Source organism: Salvelinus fontinalis, chromosome 6 (assembly GCF_029448725.1).
Source record: "Salvelinus fontinalis isolate EN_2023a chromosome 6, ASM2944872v1, whole genome shotgun sequence".
Classification (NCBI taxonomy): domain Eukaryota; kingdom Metazoa; phylum Chordata; class Actinopteri; order Salmoniformes; family Salmonidae; genus Salvelinus; species Salvelinus fontinalis.
In genome coordinates, this window is record NC_074670.1 from 12,232,695 (window position 1) to 12,245,247 (window position 12,553).

The window sequence follows — 12,553 nt, forward strand, 5'->3', positions numbered from 1 at the left end:
TCTGATCGAAAATAGTATGACATCATTGTCAGCTGTATGGCCTCCCTTGATTTAAAAAAAAGTATACAATAATAGCCAATGTTGAGCTAACTGAGCGAGCTCAACTGTGAATGGTATCAAGGGAAGCCAGTTTGGATTTGGCTTCACTATAATCACATCACATGGAGAGCAATACCTAATTGGTCTTGTCTACACTTGACACGTACATGTGACTTTTGCTATCAGACTACGAAGCTCGTATTGTGCGGATTTCCCATCAGTCTTGATGAAATCAGGCTACTGAAAGCACGTACAGTGGGGGACTTCAGCACTCAGCACTCCTCCCACAAGTCTCCATAAAACTTGTGTTTTGGGACAGAGGCACCTTTTCATTATAACGTTGGAGGAAATACATTCCTAGTGTACGGGGAACGTGTTTGCTGGCCTCAAATGCTAGCCAGCTAGTTAATATGAAGAAAAAATATTTTTATGGGGCTAGAGTTATGCTAACTCGTTTGCAATCCCTTTAGCGTTGCTTGCTATCTTGCTGGCTAGCTACAGAGGTTAGCTGGCTACTTAGCTACAATAGTTAGCTACTGCCATCAGTTGTTGTTGTGTTAGGGTGCGTTCGTAAATTCACTCTGGCTATCTACTTCGATTTCAGTGCACTCTCATCTGAGTGTGCCAGAGCGCAGAATAATTGATGAATTTACCAATCCACAACACCTGTTGAATATGACCGGTGTCAGTAAACGTAGGCAATTTTTTTAACTCAATTGTTGCCAGCAACACAGTTAGTCACCAACGCTCTAGACAACATGAAAACAGCCTAACCACTTCTACTAGGGTGAGCAAAATGGTCAGAGTGAGGTGTCTATCATTTGTGTGTGGAAGTAGCTAGCCAACTTTAGCCAGTTAGCTTGGGTGCTTGACTGCTGTTGTGAGGTCAGAATGCTCAGATCAACCATACTCCTCAGCCAGATCGTCCAGTGTGTGCTCTGAACGCTCACACTCTGAAATTATAAATGGCTCATTTGACAAATTCCAATAGTTTGAATTTATGAAGGCCAGAGCGCACTCTGGCACTCCAGAATGAATTGACGAACACACCCTTTTTATCATATTTTGCCTATTCCACCATTTGTAGAATACATACTGGCATTTGAATATAGTAACGGACACAACGGACACAATGTGAACATGGTGGGCACATTTAAATGTAAATGAAGAGGCATGACTTGTTCGGAATTGCATGATCAGAACTCCATTATCAGAATACAAAAGCTGCATGAACTGTAAAGTGTAGACACGGCTATTGACAGAAACAACTTGAATTATTGCATCTCATTGTGTTGTTGTCCTCCGGTGGCTAGCTAGCTAAAATTGTCCCTTTTCTAAATTCGCCATGGATGGAGATAGGGATTTGGACTTGTGATTTTACTTAATTCTCTGTACTGGCCAATGATTACGAAGGTGATTCTGATCCAACCATGAATTCATACATTGTGCCCTTGGCCTGAAAGCATGGAAGTTCAATATGTAGCTAGCTAGAAGTAGAAGGCTAATGTTAACTAGTTCTAACATTGCCCATGAAAGGAATTTAGGCTAGTGAGCATGCATTTTAGCCAGGTAGCCTAGAACAACAAAAAAATAAAGGCGTGTACTGTATGACAGAATCATAGACCGTTTCATCGACATGAAGAGAGGATTGCGGCATTCTGTTTTTTCTACTTGCATGAATTCACACACACACACACACACACACACACACACACACACACACACACACACACACACACACACACACACACACACACAGAGACAGAAATCAGAACCATGGACAGCCACATCATATTTAGCTTACGTTGATTGAACTAAATTGTTTTTGGTATCTTTAAGTTATCACTGTATTAGACTAAGCAGAGGTGATTTGATGATGTTGAAATGGTGAAGTTGAAATGTTGCCGGAATAGGGGAGACAGCTACTGTTTTCTTTGCGATTTGGGATAACTTTCCAATAGTTGTTTAGTAGTCCGAAAATGTCAGAAACTTTAACTTGCTTGACCATGCTGTAGGTCATGTAACTGTTTGTTCCATGCAATATGCTTTGTGGACTTCACCGGACGGAGGTTGCTCTCTGTATAATGTTTCAGGTAATGCAGATTGCAGACTGTGTTGAAGTAACAATGTTTATTACAGCAACAGGGGCAGGCAAATGACAGGATCAGGTCAGGCAGGGGTCGATAATCCAGAGTGGTGGGGCAAAGGTACAGGATGGCAGGCAGGCTCAGGATCAGGTCAGGCAGAGGTCGGTAATCCAGAGTAGGGGCAAAGGTACAGGACGGCAGGCAGGCTCAGGGTCAGGGGCGGGCAGAGTGGTCAGGCAGGCAGGCTCAGGGTCAGGGGCAGGCAGAGTGGCCAGGCAGGCAGGCTCAGGGTCAGGGGCAGGCAGAGTGGCCAGGCAGGCAGGCTCAGGGTCAGGGGCAGGCAGAGTGGCCAGGCAGGCAGGCTCAGGGTCAGGGGCAGGTAGAGTGGCCAGACAGGCTCAGAGTCAGGACAGTCAAGGGTCAAAACCAGGAGGGCAAGAAAAAGAGAGCCTGGGGAAAGCAGGAGCTGAGAACAAAACACTGGTTGACTTGACAAACAAGACGAACTGGCAACAGACAAACAGAGAACACAGGTATAAATACACAGGGGATAATGGGGAAGATGGGCGACACCTTGGAGGGGTGTGGAGACAATCACAAGGACAGGTGAAACAGATCAGGGTGTGACACTGATTTTCTGATGAAACAAAGGTGTGGTTGAATTTATTCTATCACTGTGTCTTCTTTCTGTCTCTGCCTTTAGGCCTATATATCACGGTGGCAAGGCAGGTGAACTAACAGGTTACAGAGCAAACAAGGGTTGTAATATGGCTTTTTTTCTGACTTGGCTTCCCCAGTGATTTTGCTCAAGCACCACTCTACACGCACAGAAGAAGAACAGAAGGCATTTGAAACGTATCTGTTTATTTAAACATCAGGTACATGTAGGACCTAGGTACTAACGTCTTGTGGATTAAACATGTCTAATGTAACATACATGTATGAAGGAAATTCAATAATACACTGTCTGACTTTATAACCCCTCCCTCAATCTTTTGGTGTCACTGTGCCATTAGCTACTGTGGCTTGTATTACAGTAATTCTTATTCTTTGCTGTGTTCAGGCCTTGACTTGGGCAGGAGCTCACTGGAGCTGAGTACCAGCATCTCAAATGTTCTACTGCTTGGGCTCCTGTTCCTCTTATATAATATTATCTCAAAAGTATTGTGGAGCTCCTGCACCTAAATATAAACAGTACCAGCACCCAACATGATTACCGGAACCTATTTCAGTCCAAGTCAAGCACTGCCTGTGTTAATAACAGTCTATCTGCATTTGTTCATTAGAAACAGTGAGAAACACTATCAGTCAATCAGTGTTTAAATCATTTCTCATCTTCCCATTTATGAGTGGCAAATAATGGACCGATCCAAATAAAGGGCCTCTATCAGATTTTCATGGCTGTCGCGCTCCTGGCCTCAGACGACCCCGTCCCCACAGACAAGGCAGCTTGTGATTGGCTTTCATCACAGCGATGAGGTTGCAGGAGTCTGGCTTGCGGATCACATCACACCAGTCAGGGTAGTCCACGGGTTGAGATCCACTGTGAGGAAGGTAAAGTCATTAATAACACACTTTGTTCTATCAACCGTCAATACAATCAAACAGTGTCAATGCCAGGGTGTGTATTGTGATATTAAAGGCTACAGTGTGATTTTCACACTTACTGATCACAGCAGCCCACTCCAAATGGATCCATACAGACACACTGGTAACAGTCCTTAGTCATCCAACTCTCACCTATTCCATACACTTGGCCCATGTACTCACAGCTTCCTATAAGACACATACACACACACACATGGTTAATACACTCACACGCACACACATACTGTACACACATACCACATACTGTACACACATACACGCACCTTTGGTATCGAAGTAGCACTCCCCACTGTTGTAGACAGATAAACAGGGCATAGTGACACTCAGGATGAAGACTAGAGCCAGCAGCATCATCCTCATCATCCTCACTGGGTCTGTCATCATTGTCTGTGGATGAGGAACCAACTTAACAGCCAGACAATGGTCAGTCCATAGGGTTTAGTGTGGTGCATAGAACCAACATGGTCAATTATGATGAAAGAAAGGTATACTGTACAATCTTAGTTAAGGCAATAGAAAGGAAATCAGTTCATTCCATTTTATACAAATGCTCCCTCTCTGTTCATCTATCACTCTCCCTTAATCTCTCTCTTTCTCTCTTTTCCACACTCACCATCTTTAATTCTCTTTTTCCATCTCATTTACCACTCAAAGATCCCTCTGTTTATTTGTTGTGAAACTCTCGCACGTCCTCCTCTTTCTCCCCCTCTATCTTCGGTTTCTCTTCTTGGACAAAGTCTTCAGCTCCTGATGTCTTCTGTCTCTCTGTCCTGTATTCCTTATCCCTCCTCTCCCTCAGCCTGTCTCCCTTGGTGTCAGTCTTGGACTGTGGTGTGGTCTGTTCAGACTCAGATATTTATAGAGCACCTCCATCTCATCAGCTCTGTCCCCCTCTCCTAACTCTATAGGTCTATCTCTCTCTCTCTTTATGATTATCCTTCTATGCCTTGGACACACACACACACACACACACACACACACACACACACACACACACACACACACACACACACACACACACACACACACACACACACACACACACACACACACACACACACACACACACACACACACACACACACACACACACACACACACGCCGTTATGACTTGCCTTCGTCATCTCCTCTTGTTTCCCTGCAGTGATTGTCCCTGTGCAAACAGTGTGGACTCACTCAGATAACAGTTGCCCCAGGAAGCAGTTATTTTTATGGATCCCCCAAACTGGATGTAACATGTGGTTTCAGAGAGTTAAACCACTAGTGATCACGTGGCTTCAGAGAGTTAAACCACTGGTGATCTTGTGGCTTCAGAGAGTTAAACCACTGGTGATCATGTGGCCTCAGAGAGTTAAACCACTGGTGATCATGTGGCTTCAGAGTTAAACCACTGCTGATCATGTGGCTTCAGAGAGTTAAACCACTGGTGATCATGTGGCTTCAGAGAGTTAAACCACTGCTGATCATGTGGCTTCAGAGAGTTAAACCACTGGTGATCATGTGGCCTCAGAGAGTTAAACCACTGGTGATCATGTGACCTCAGAGAGTTAAACCACTGCTGATCATGTGGCTTCAGAGAGTTAAACCACTGGTGATCATGTGGCTTCAGAGAGTTAAACCACTGCTGATCATGTGGCTTCAGAGAGTTAAACCACTGGTGATCATGTGACCTCAGAGAGTTAAACCACTGGTGATCATGTGGCCTCAGAGAGTTAAACCACTGGTGATCATGTGGCTTCAGAGAGTTAAACCACTGGTGATCTCTATCAATGTAGCTGTTTAGTAACCATTAACCTATGCCATCACGGGACAGCAGATGAGTGTTTGGTTTCTGTGCATGTGTGTGTGTTTGGTTTGCGTTTGTATGTGTGTGTGTGCACCCTTGTGTGTTTATGAGGGAGGGAAAGTCATTAAGAGAAGGTGTCTGCAATATTTGAGGGACCATGTTGTAAGACCACATAAAATGACCACTCAGTATACCAGACATACTCCTATAGCTCCTTCCACCAGCCTCCTCTGTTATATACAGTTGAAGTTTCCATGCACTTGGGTTGGAGTCATTAAAACTCGTTTTTCAACCACTCCACAAATTTATTGTGAACAAACTAGTTTTGGCAAGTCGACTGTGCCTTTAAACAGCTTGGAACATTCCAGAAAATGATGCCATGGCTTTAGAAGCTTTTGATCGGCTAATTGACATCATTTGAGTCAATTGGAGGTGTACCTGTGGATGTATTTCAAGGCCTACCTTCAAACTCAATGCCTCTTTGCTTGACATCATGGGAAAATCAAAAGAAATCAGCCAAGACCTCAGGAAAAAAATGTAGACCTCCACAAGACTGGTTCATCCTTTGGAGCAATTTCCAAACGCCTGAAGGTACCACGTTCATCTGTACAAACAATAGTACGCAAGTATAAACACCATGGGATCACGCAGCCATCATACCGCTTAGGAAGGAGACGCATTCTGTCTCCTAGAGATGAACGTACTTTGGTGATAAAAGTGCAAATCAATCTCAGAACAACAGCAAAGGACCTTGTGAAGATGCTGGAGGAAACAGGTACAAAAGTATCTATATCCACAGTTAAACAAGTCCTGTATCGGCATAACCTGAAAGGCCGCTCAGCAAGGAAGTGCTGGACTGCTCCAAAACTGCCATAAAAAAGCCAGACTATGGTTTGCAACTGCACATAGGGACAAAGATCGTACTTTTTGGAGAAATGTCCTCTGGTCTGATGAAACAAAAATAGAACTGTTTGGCCATAATGACCATCGTTATGTTTGGAGGAAAAAGAGGGAGGCTTGCAAGCCGAAAAATACCATCCCAACCGTGAAGCACGTGGGTGGCAGCCTCATGTTGTGGGGGTGCTTTGCTGCAGGAGGGACTGGTGCACTTCACAAAATAGATGGCATCATTAGAAAGGAAAATTATGTGGATATATTGAGGCAACATCTCAAGAGATCAGTCGGGATGTTAAAGCTTGGTCACAGATGGCTCTTCCAAATGGACAATGACCCCAAGCATACTTCCAAAGTTGTGGCAAAATGGCTTAAGGACAACAAAGTCAAGGTATTGGAGTGGCCATCACAAAGCCCCGACCTCAATCCTATAGAACGTTTGTGGGCAGATCTGAAAAAGTGTATGCGAGCAAGGAGGCCCACAAACCTGGTTCAGTTACACCAGCTCTGTCAGGAGGAATGGGCCAAAATTCACCCAACTTATTGTGGGAAGCTTGTGGAAGGCTACCTGAAACGTTTGACCCAAGTTCAACAATTTAAAGGCAATGCTACCAAATACTAATTGAGAGTATGTAAACTTCTGACCCGCTGGGAGTGTGATGAAAGAAATAAAAGCTGAAATAAATCATTCTCTCTACTATTATTCTGACATTTCACATTCTTAAAATAAAGTGCTGATCCTAACTGACCTAAGACAGTGAATTTTTACTGGGATTAAATGTCAGGAATTGTGAAAAACTGAGTTTAAATGTATTTGTCTAAGGTGTATGTAGACTTCCGACCTGAACTTTACCCATTACGTGCCTGAACATATTTCTTTAGCAGATGCACTTTGGATTACGAGGAAGTCTTTTAATGGCTGCATTGTCCAACAATTGCTTTATGATGCAATTACAATAATACATTCATGCATATCAGTCATTATGTATAACAAGAGTTTCTATTACTTATGATGAGTCATTAAAGCTGGAATCCTTAATTGAAACAATAGCAAAGGGGCTAACCCCGCCTGTGTTTTGGTAAAAAGCTGAGGGATGGGCCTGGAGAAATGAAACCACTTTCAAATTATGTAGATATAGGCAATGTTATCCACACTATTTCAAAGTTTGGTGTGTGTGTGTCAGAGTTTATCTTGTAATCTGTTGTTTATACACATTAATGTTCTTTCTTCTTGAAATTGTTTGCATTCACCGCCTTGGGTGTCCTGATAACACTCACAAAACAACACACACACACACACACACACACACACACACACACACACACACACACACACACACACACACACACACACACACACACACACACACACACACACACACACACACACACACACACACACACACCGTGTGTGATACATACAGGAGATATAGAGATCTATGGTGCTGCTGTGAAACCATATTGATATTTTCTGTCCTATCCTGGGTAAGCAGCATCTCATAGATATTCATATTGTCTGACATCAGAAAACCCACCCACCCAGTATACACTACTACCCACATCAGTCAAATTGACATCATTGTGATGTGCAATACATTTTTCCTAATGCTCTCAGAAGCATGTACAGAGTGGTGTAAAGCAGTTAAGTACAAATTCTTTAAAGTACTACTTAAGTAGTTTTGGGGGGTAAGCCAGACAAAATTAAACGGGCCTATTTATATAATGAATATGAATTCAGAAGACAGAAAATATTAAATATTAAAGTATTAGACCTCTCACTAAAGGCTTCAGTCATACAAAAGTTATACTTAAATCAGAACTGGTTCACTAGGAAATTAACAAGAATGTCTCACCCTATGTTCAAGAATGGCCTTTTCCCTTTATTCAGATTACAACTTCGCACTTTCAGTTATTTGAAAAGGAAATCATCTCCCAAATATTGCTATTTTTAAAACATGAAAGTTGGTTGCAATTTCTATTTAATCCACCAGAATATAGATTGCAAAATAGTTGGGAAGAGATTTTCGACGTACGATTCCATGGCACATGGTTTATGAACTGATACGCAAAACGACGCCGGATTCAAAACTTAGAATTTTTCATTTTAAATTATTATACAAAATTCTTGCAACAAATATATGGGGGATACAACCTTCCCAGCTCTGCAGATTTAGCTGCGAACAGACAGAATCATTAGATCATTTGTTTTGGTACTGTCCATATGTATCTTGTTTTTGGTCACATGTCCAGGAATGGCTGAAGAATTGCAACATTTACTTCCAGCTAACTCTGCAGATAGCACTACTGGGTGATCTGAAAAGTCATAGTCAATCAATCCATAATATAATAATACTTTTAGCAAAAACTTTAATTTACAATCTGTGGAAATTATGAGATAAGAAAGGTTCAAAACTTTTGTGAAACATCACAGCACACTTGAAAAATATATGGCAAATAGAAATCCAATATGGATGGTGTTAAGAGATAGATGGGAGGGGTTGAATGGAGCTGAGGTTGGGAATAATAGCAACTAATAACAAGAAGATAACTAACGTAAAACATACTTTGTCCGTAAAAAATATATTTTTGTTCAGAAATTTTGTGAAAGAAACAGATGGCGAGGTTGAGGTTAGCGGAAGGACAGGAGTAAAAACAAACAAAATAGAACTATTGTAAAATAGACTGTGCCATAAAATGTATATAGTGTGTATAAGCTGGAAGTAGAAGCCTAAGTGTTGTTGTTCACTAGTTTACTCCAATTAGGGAGGGGTGGAAGGGTTAGAAAGTAATAAAGGAAAATATATATATATAAATATGTGTATGTATTTATATTTATCTATGTATGTATATATGTATGTGTAACAGTATAACTTTAAACCGTCCCCTCGCCCCGACACGGGCGCGAACAGGGGACCCTCTGCACACATCAACGACGGTCGCCCACGAAGCATCGTTACCCATCGCTACACAAAGGCCACGGCCCTTGCAGAGCAAGGGGCAACCCTACTTAAAGTCTCAGAGCAAGTGACGTAACTGATTGAAATGCTACTAGCGCGTACCCGCTAACTAGCTAGCCATTTCACATCCGTTACATATGTATCTATGTACTGTATGTACAGTGTGTATGTGTATGTATATAAACGGAAGGGAAAAAAACTTTTAAAAAGAAACGTCCTCTCACTGTCAACTGCGTTTATTTTCAGCAAACTTAACATGTGTAAATATGTGTATGAACATAACAAGATTCAAAAACTGAGACATAAACTGAACAAGTTCCACAGACATGCGACTAACAGAAATTGAATGTGTCCCTGAACAAAGAGGGGGTCAAAATCAAAAGTAAAAGTCAGTATCTGGTGTGGCCACCAGCTGCATTAAGTACTGCAGTGCATCTCCTCCTCATGGACTGCACCAGGTATGCCAGTTCTTGCTGTGAGATGTTACCCCACTCTTCCACCAAGGCACCTGCATATTCCCGGACCTTTCTGGGGGGAATGGCCCTAGCCCTCACCCTCCGATCCAATAGGTCCCAGACATGCTCAATGGGATTGAGTTCAGGGCTCTTCGCTGGCCATGGCAGAACACTAAAATTCCTGTCTTGCAGAAAATCACGCACAGAACGAGCAGTATGGCTGGTGGCATTGTCATTTTGGAGGGTCATGTCAGGATGAGCATTGAGATTACCTGCAATGACAACAATCTCTGTCCGATAATGCTGTGGCACACCGCCCTAGACCATGACGGACCCTCCACATCCAAATCGATCCCGCTCCAGAGTACAGGCCTCGGTGTAACGCTCATTCCGTCGATGATAAATGCGAATCCGACCATCACCCCTGGTGAGACAAAACCGCGACTCGTCAGTGAAGAGAATTTTTTGCCAGTCCTGTCTGGTCCAGCGACGGTGGGTTTGTGCCCATAGTGCCCATGGCACTGGACCGTTGTGCCCATGGCACTGGACCGTTGTTGCCGGTGATGTCTGGTGAGGACCTGCCTTACAACAGGCTTACAAGTCCTCAGTCCAGCCTCTCTCAGCCTATTGCGGATAGTCTGAGCACTGATGGAGGGATTGTGCATTCCTGGTGTAACTCGGGCAGTTGTTTCCATCCTGTACCTGTCCCGCAGGTGTGATGTCGAATGTACCGATCCTGTGCAGGTGTTGTTACACTTGATCTGCTACTGCGAGGATGATCAGCTGTCCGTCCTGTCTCCCTGTAGCGCTGTCTTAGGCATCTCACAGTACAGACATCTGCAGTCCTCATGCCTCCTTGCAGCATGCCTAAGGCACATTAACGCAGAAGAGCAGGGACCCTGGGCATCTTTCTTTTGGTGTTTTTCAGAGTCAGTAGAAAGGCGTCTTTAGTGTCTTAAGTTTTCATAACTGTGACCTTAATTGCCTACCGTCTGTAAACTGCTAGTGCCTTAACGACCGTTCCACAGGTGCATATTCATTAATGGTTTATGGTTCATTGAACAAGTATGGGAAACAGTGTTTAAACCTTTTACAATGAAGATCTGTGGAGTTATTTGGATTTTTACGAATTGTCTTTGAATGACAGGGTCCTAAAAAAGGGACGTTTCTTTTTTTGCTGAGTTTATATGTGTTTATACATTTGCAAAAAAAAATATGGGGGATTGGAAGTGATGCAGACAATTACATTGATGGAAGCTACATTCTATCTGCAATATTAAAGCTGATGTGACAATGTTGCGTTAGGAGGTAGGTGAAGGAGTCAGGCGCAGGAGAGCAGAGATGTCTGAGATGCGCACTTTTAATGGGCAAGTCCACCAAAACAGGTATGACACTACAAAAATCAAACGGCCTCGACAACAGAGAAACCCGTTACTCACGCAAGGAGGAACAAACAAAGCTCCTAAATAACACACTCTTATTAAATGCGTGAAACAAAAAATGGGCACAACCTAACTGAGCAACATCACAAATAAAATAATCCCGCACAAACCTAGGCAGGCAACAGGGTAAATATTATACACAGAAATTAAGGCAAATGAAACCAGGTGTGAAAGAACCAAAGACAAAACAAACAGAAAAGGAAAAAAGGATCGGTGATGGCTAGTAGACCGGTGACGCTGACCGCCGAGCACCGCCCGAACAGGGAGAGGTACTACCTTCGGTGGAAGTCGTGACAGCTGATCTACCCCCAAATAAATGTATATATAAAAATAATACGTTTTGGGGGGCATCTGTACTTTATTATTTATATTTTTGACAACTTTTACTTTTACTTAACCACATTTCTTTAAAAAAATATATACTTTTTACCCCATACGTTTATCCAGACACCAAAAAGAACAATTTACACTTTGAATGCTTAGCAGGACAGAAAAATGGTCCAATCACACACTTATCAAGAGAACATCCCTGGGTATTCCTACTGACTGATCTGGGGGACTCACTAAGCACAAATGCTTCGTTTGTAAATTATATCTCGAATGTTGGAGTGCGTCCCTGGCTATCCGTAAATAAAATAAAAACGAAATTGTGCCGTTTGCTTAATATAAGCAATTTGAAATTATTCATACTTTTACTTTTGATAGTTAAGTATATTTATGCAATTCAATTTATTTTTGATACTTAAGTATATTTGAAACTAAATAATTGTTTACTTTTACTCAAGTAGTACTTTACCAGGTGACTTTCACTTTTACTTGTCATTTTCTATTAAGGTATCTTTACTTTTACTCAAGTATGACAATTGTATATTTTTTCCACCACTGCATGTATACATCACACACATGATGATGTTACTCATTATCCTTAATCATATTAGCCGTTGCTTAGTGACTAGCACAAACTGTTAGTGTCTGGAAGTAATGTGGAAAGTTTCTCATTCACAAACTAAGTCAAAGATATGATAATTAAAATATAAAAATAGCCTCCCGAAGACTTCTCGCAATATCTCTGCATAGGTAATACTGTTGAACGACATGGATTCAGAGAGGGGTGAGTAAGAGAGAGAAGAGGGAGAGAGGGTGAGGGAGAAAAAGAGAACAACAGAGAGAGCAAGCGGGGAAGAGAGGAAGAAAGAGTGAGGGAGGGAGGAAGACAGCTAGGGAGGAAGACAGCTAGGGAGGGAGGGAGGGAGGGAGGGAGGGAGGGAGGGAGGGAAATGAGAC

At 42.5% G+C, this 12,553-nt stretch overlaps 1 protein-coding gene across 1 annotated transcript; it reads right to left on the reverse strand.

The window, feature by feature from the left end:
• Nucleotides 1–3,037: 3,037 nt before the first annotated feature.
• msmp2 (microseminoprotein, prostate associated 2) lies at nt 3,038–4,128 on the reverse strand. Its single transcript, XM_055924401.1, is given in 3 exon segments — nt 3,038–3,669; nt 3,794–3,902; nt 3,998–4,128. Coding segments are annotated over 3 exon segments (465 nt in total). The 5' UTR covers nt 4,119–4,128; the 3' UTR covers nt 3,038–3,434.
• Between the last annotated feature and the right edge of the window lie 8,425 nt (nt 4,129–12,553).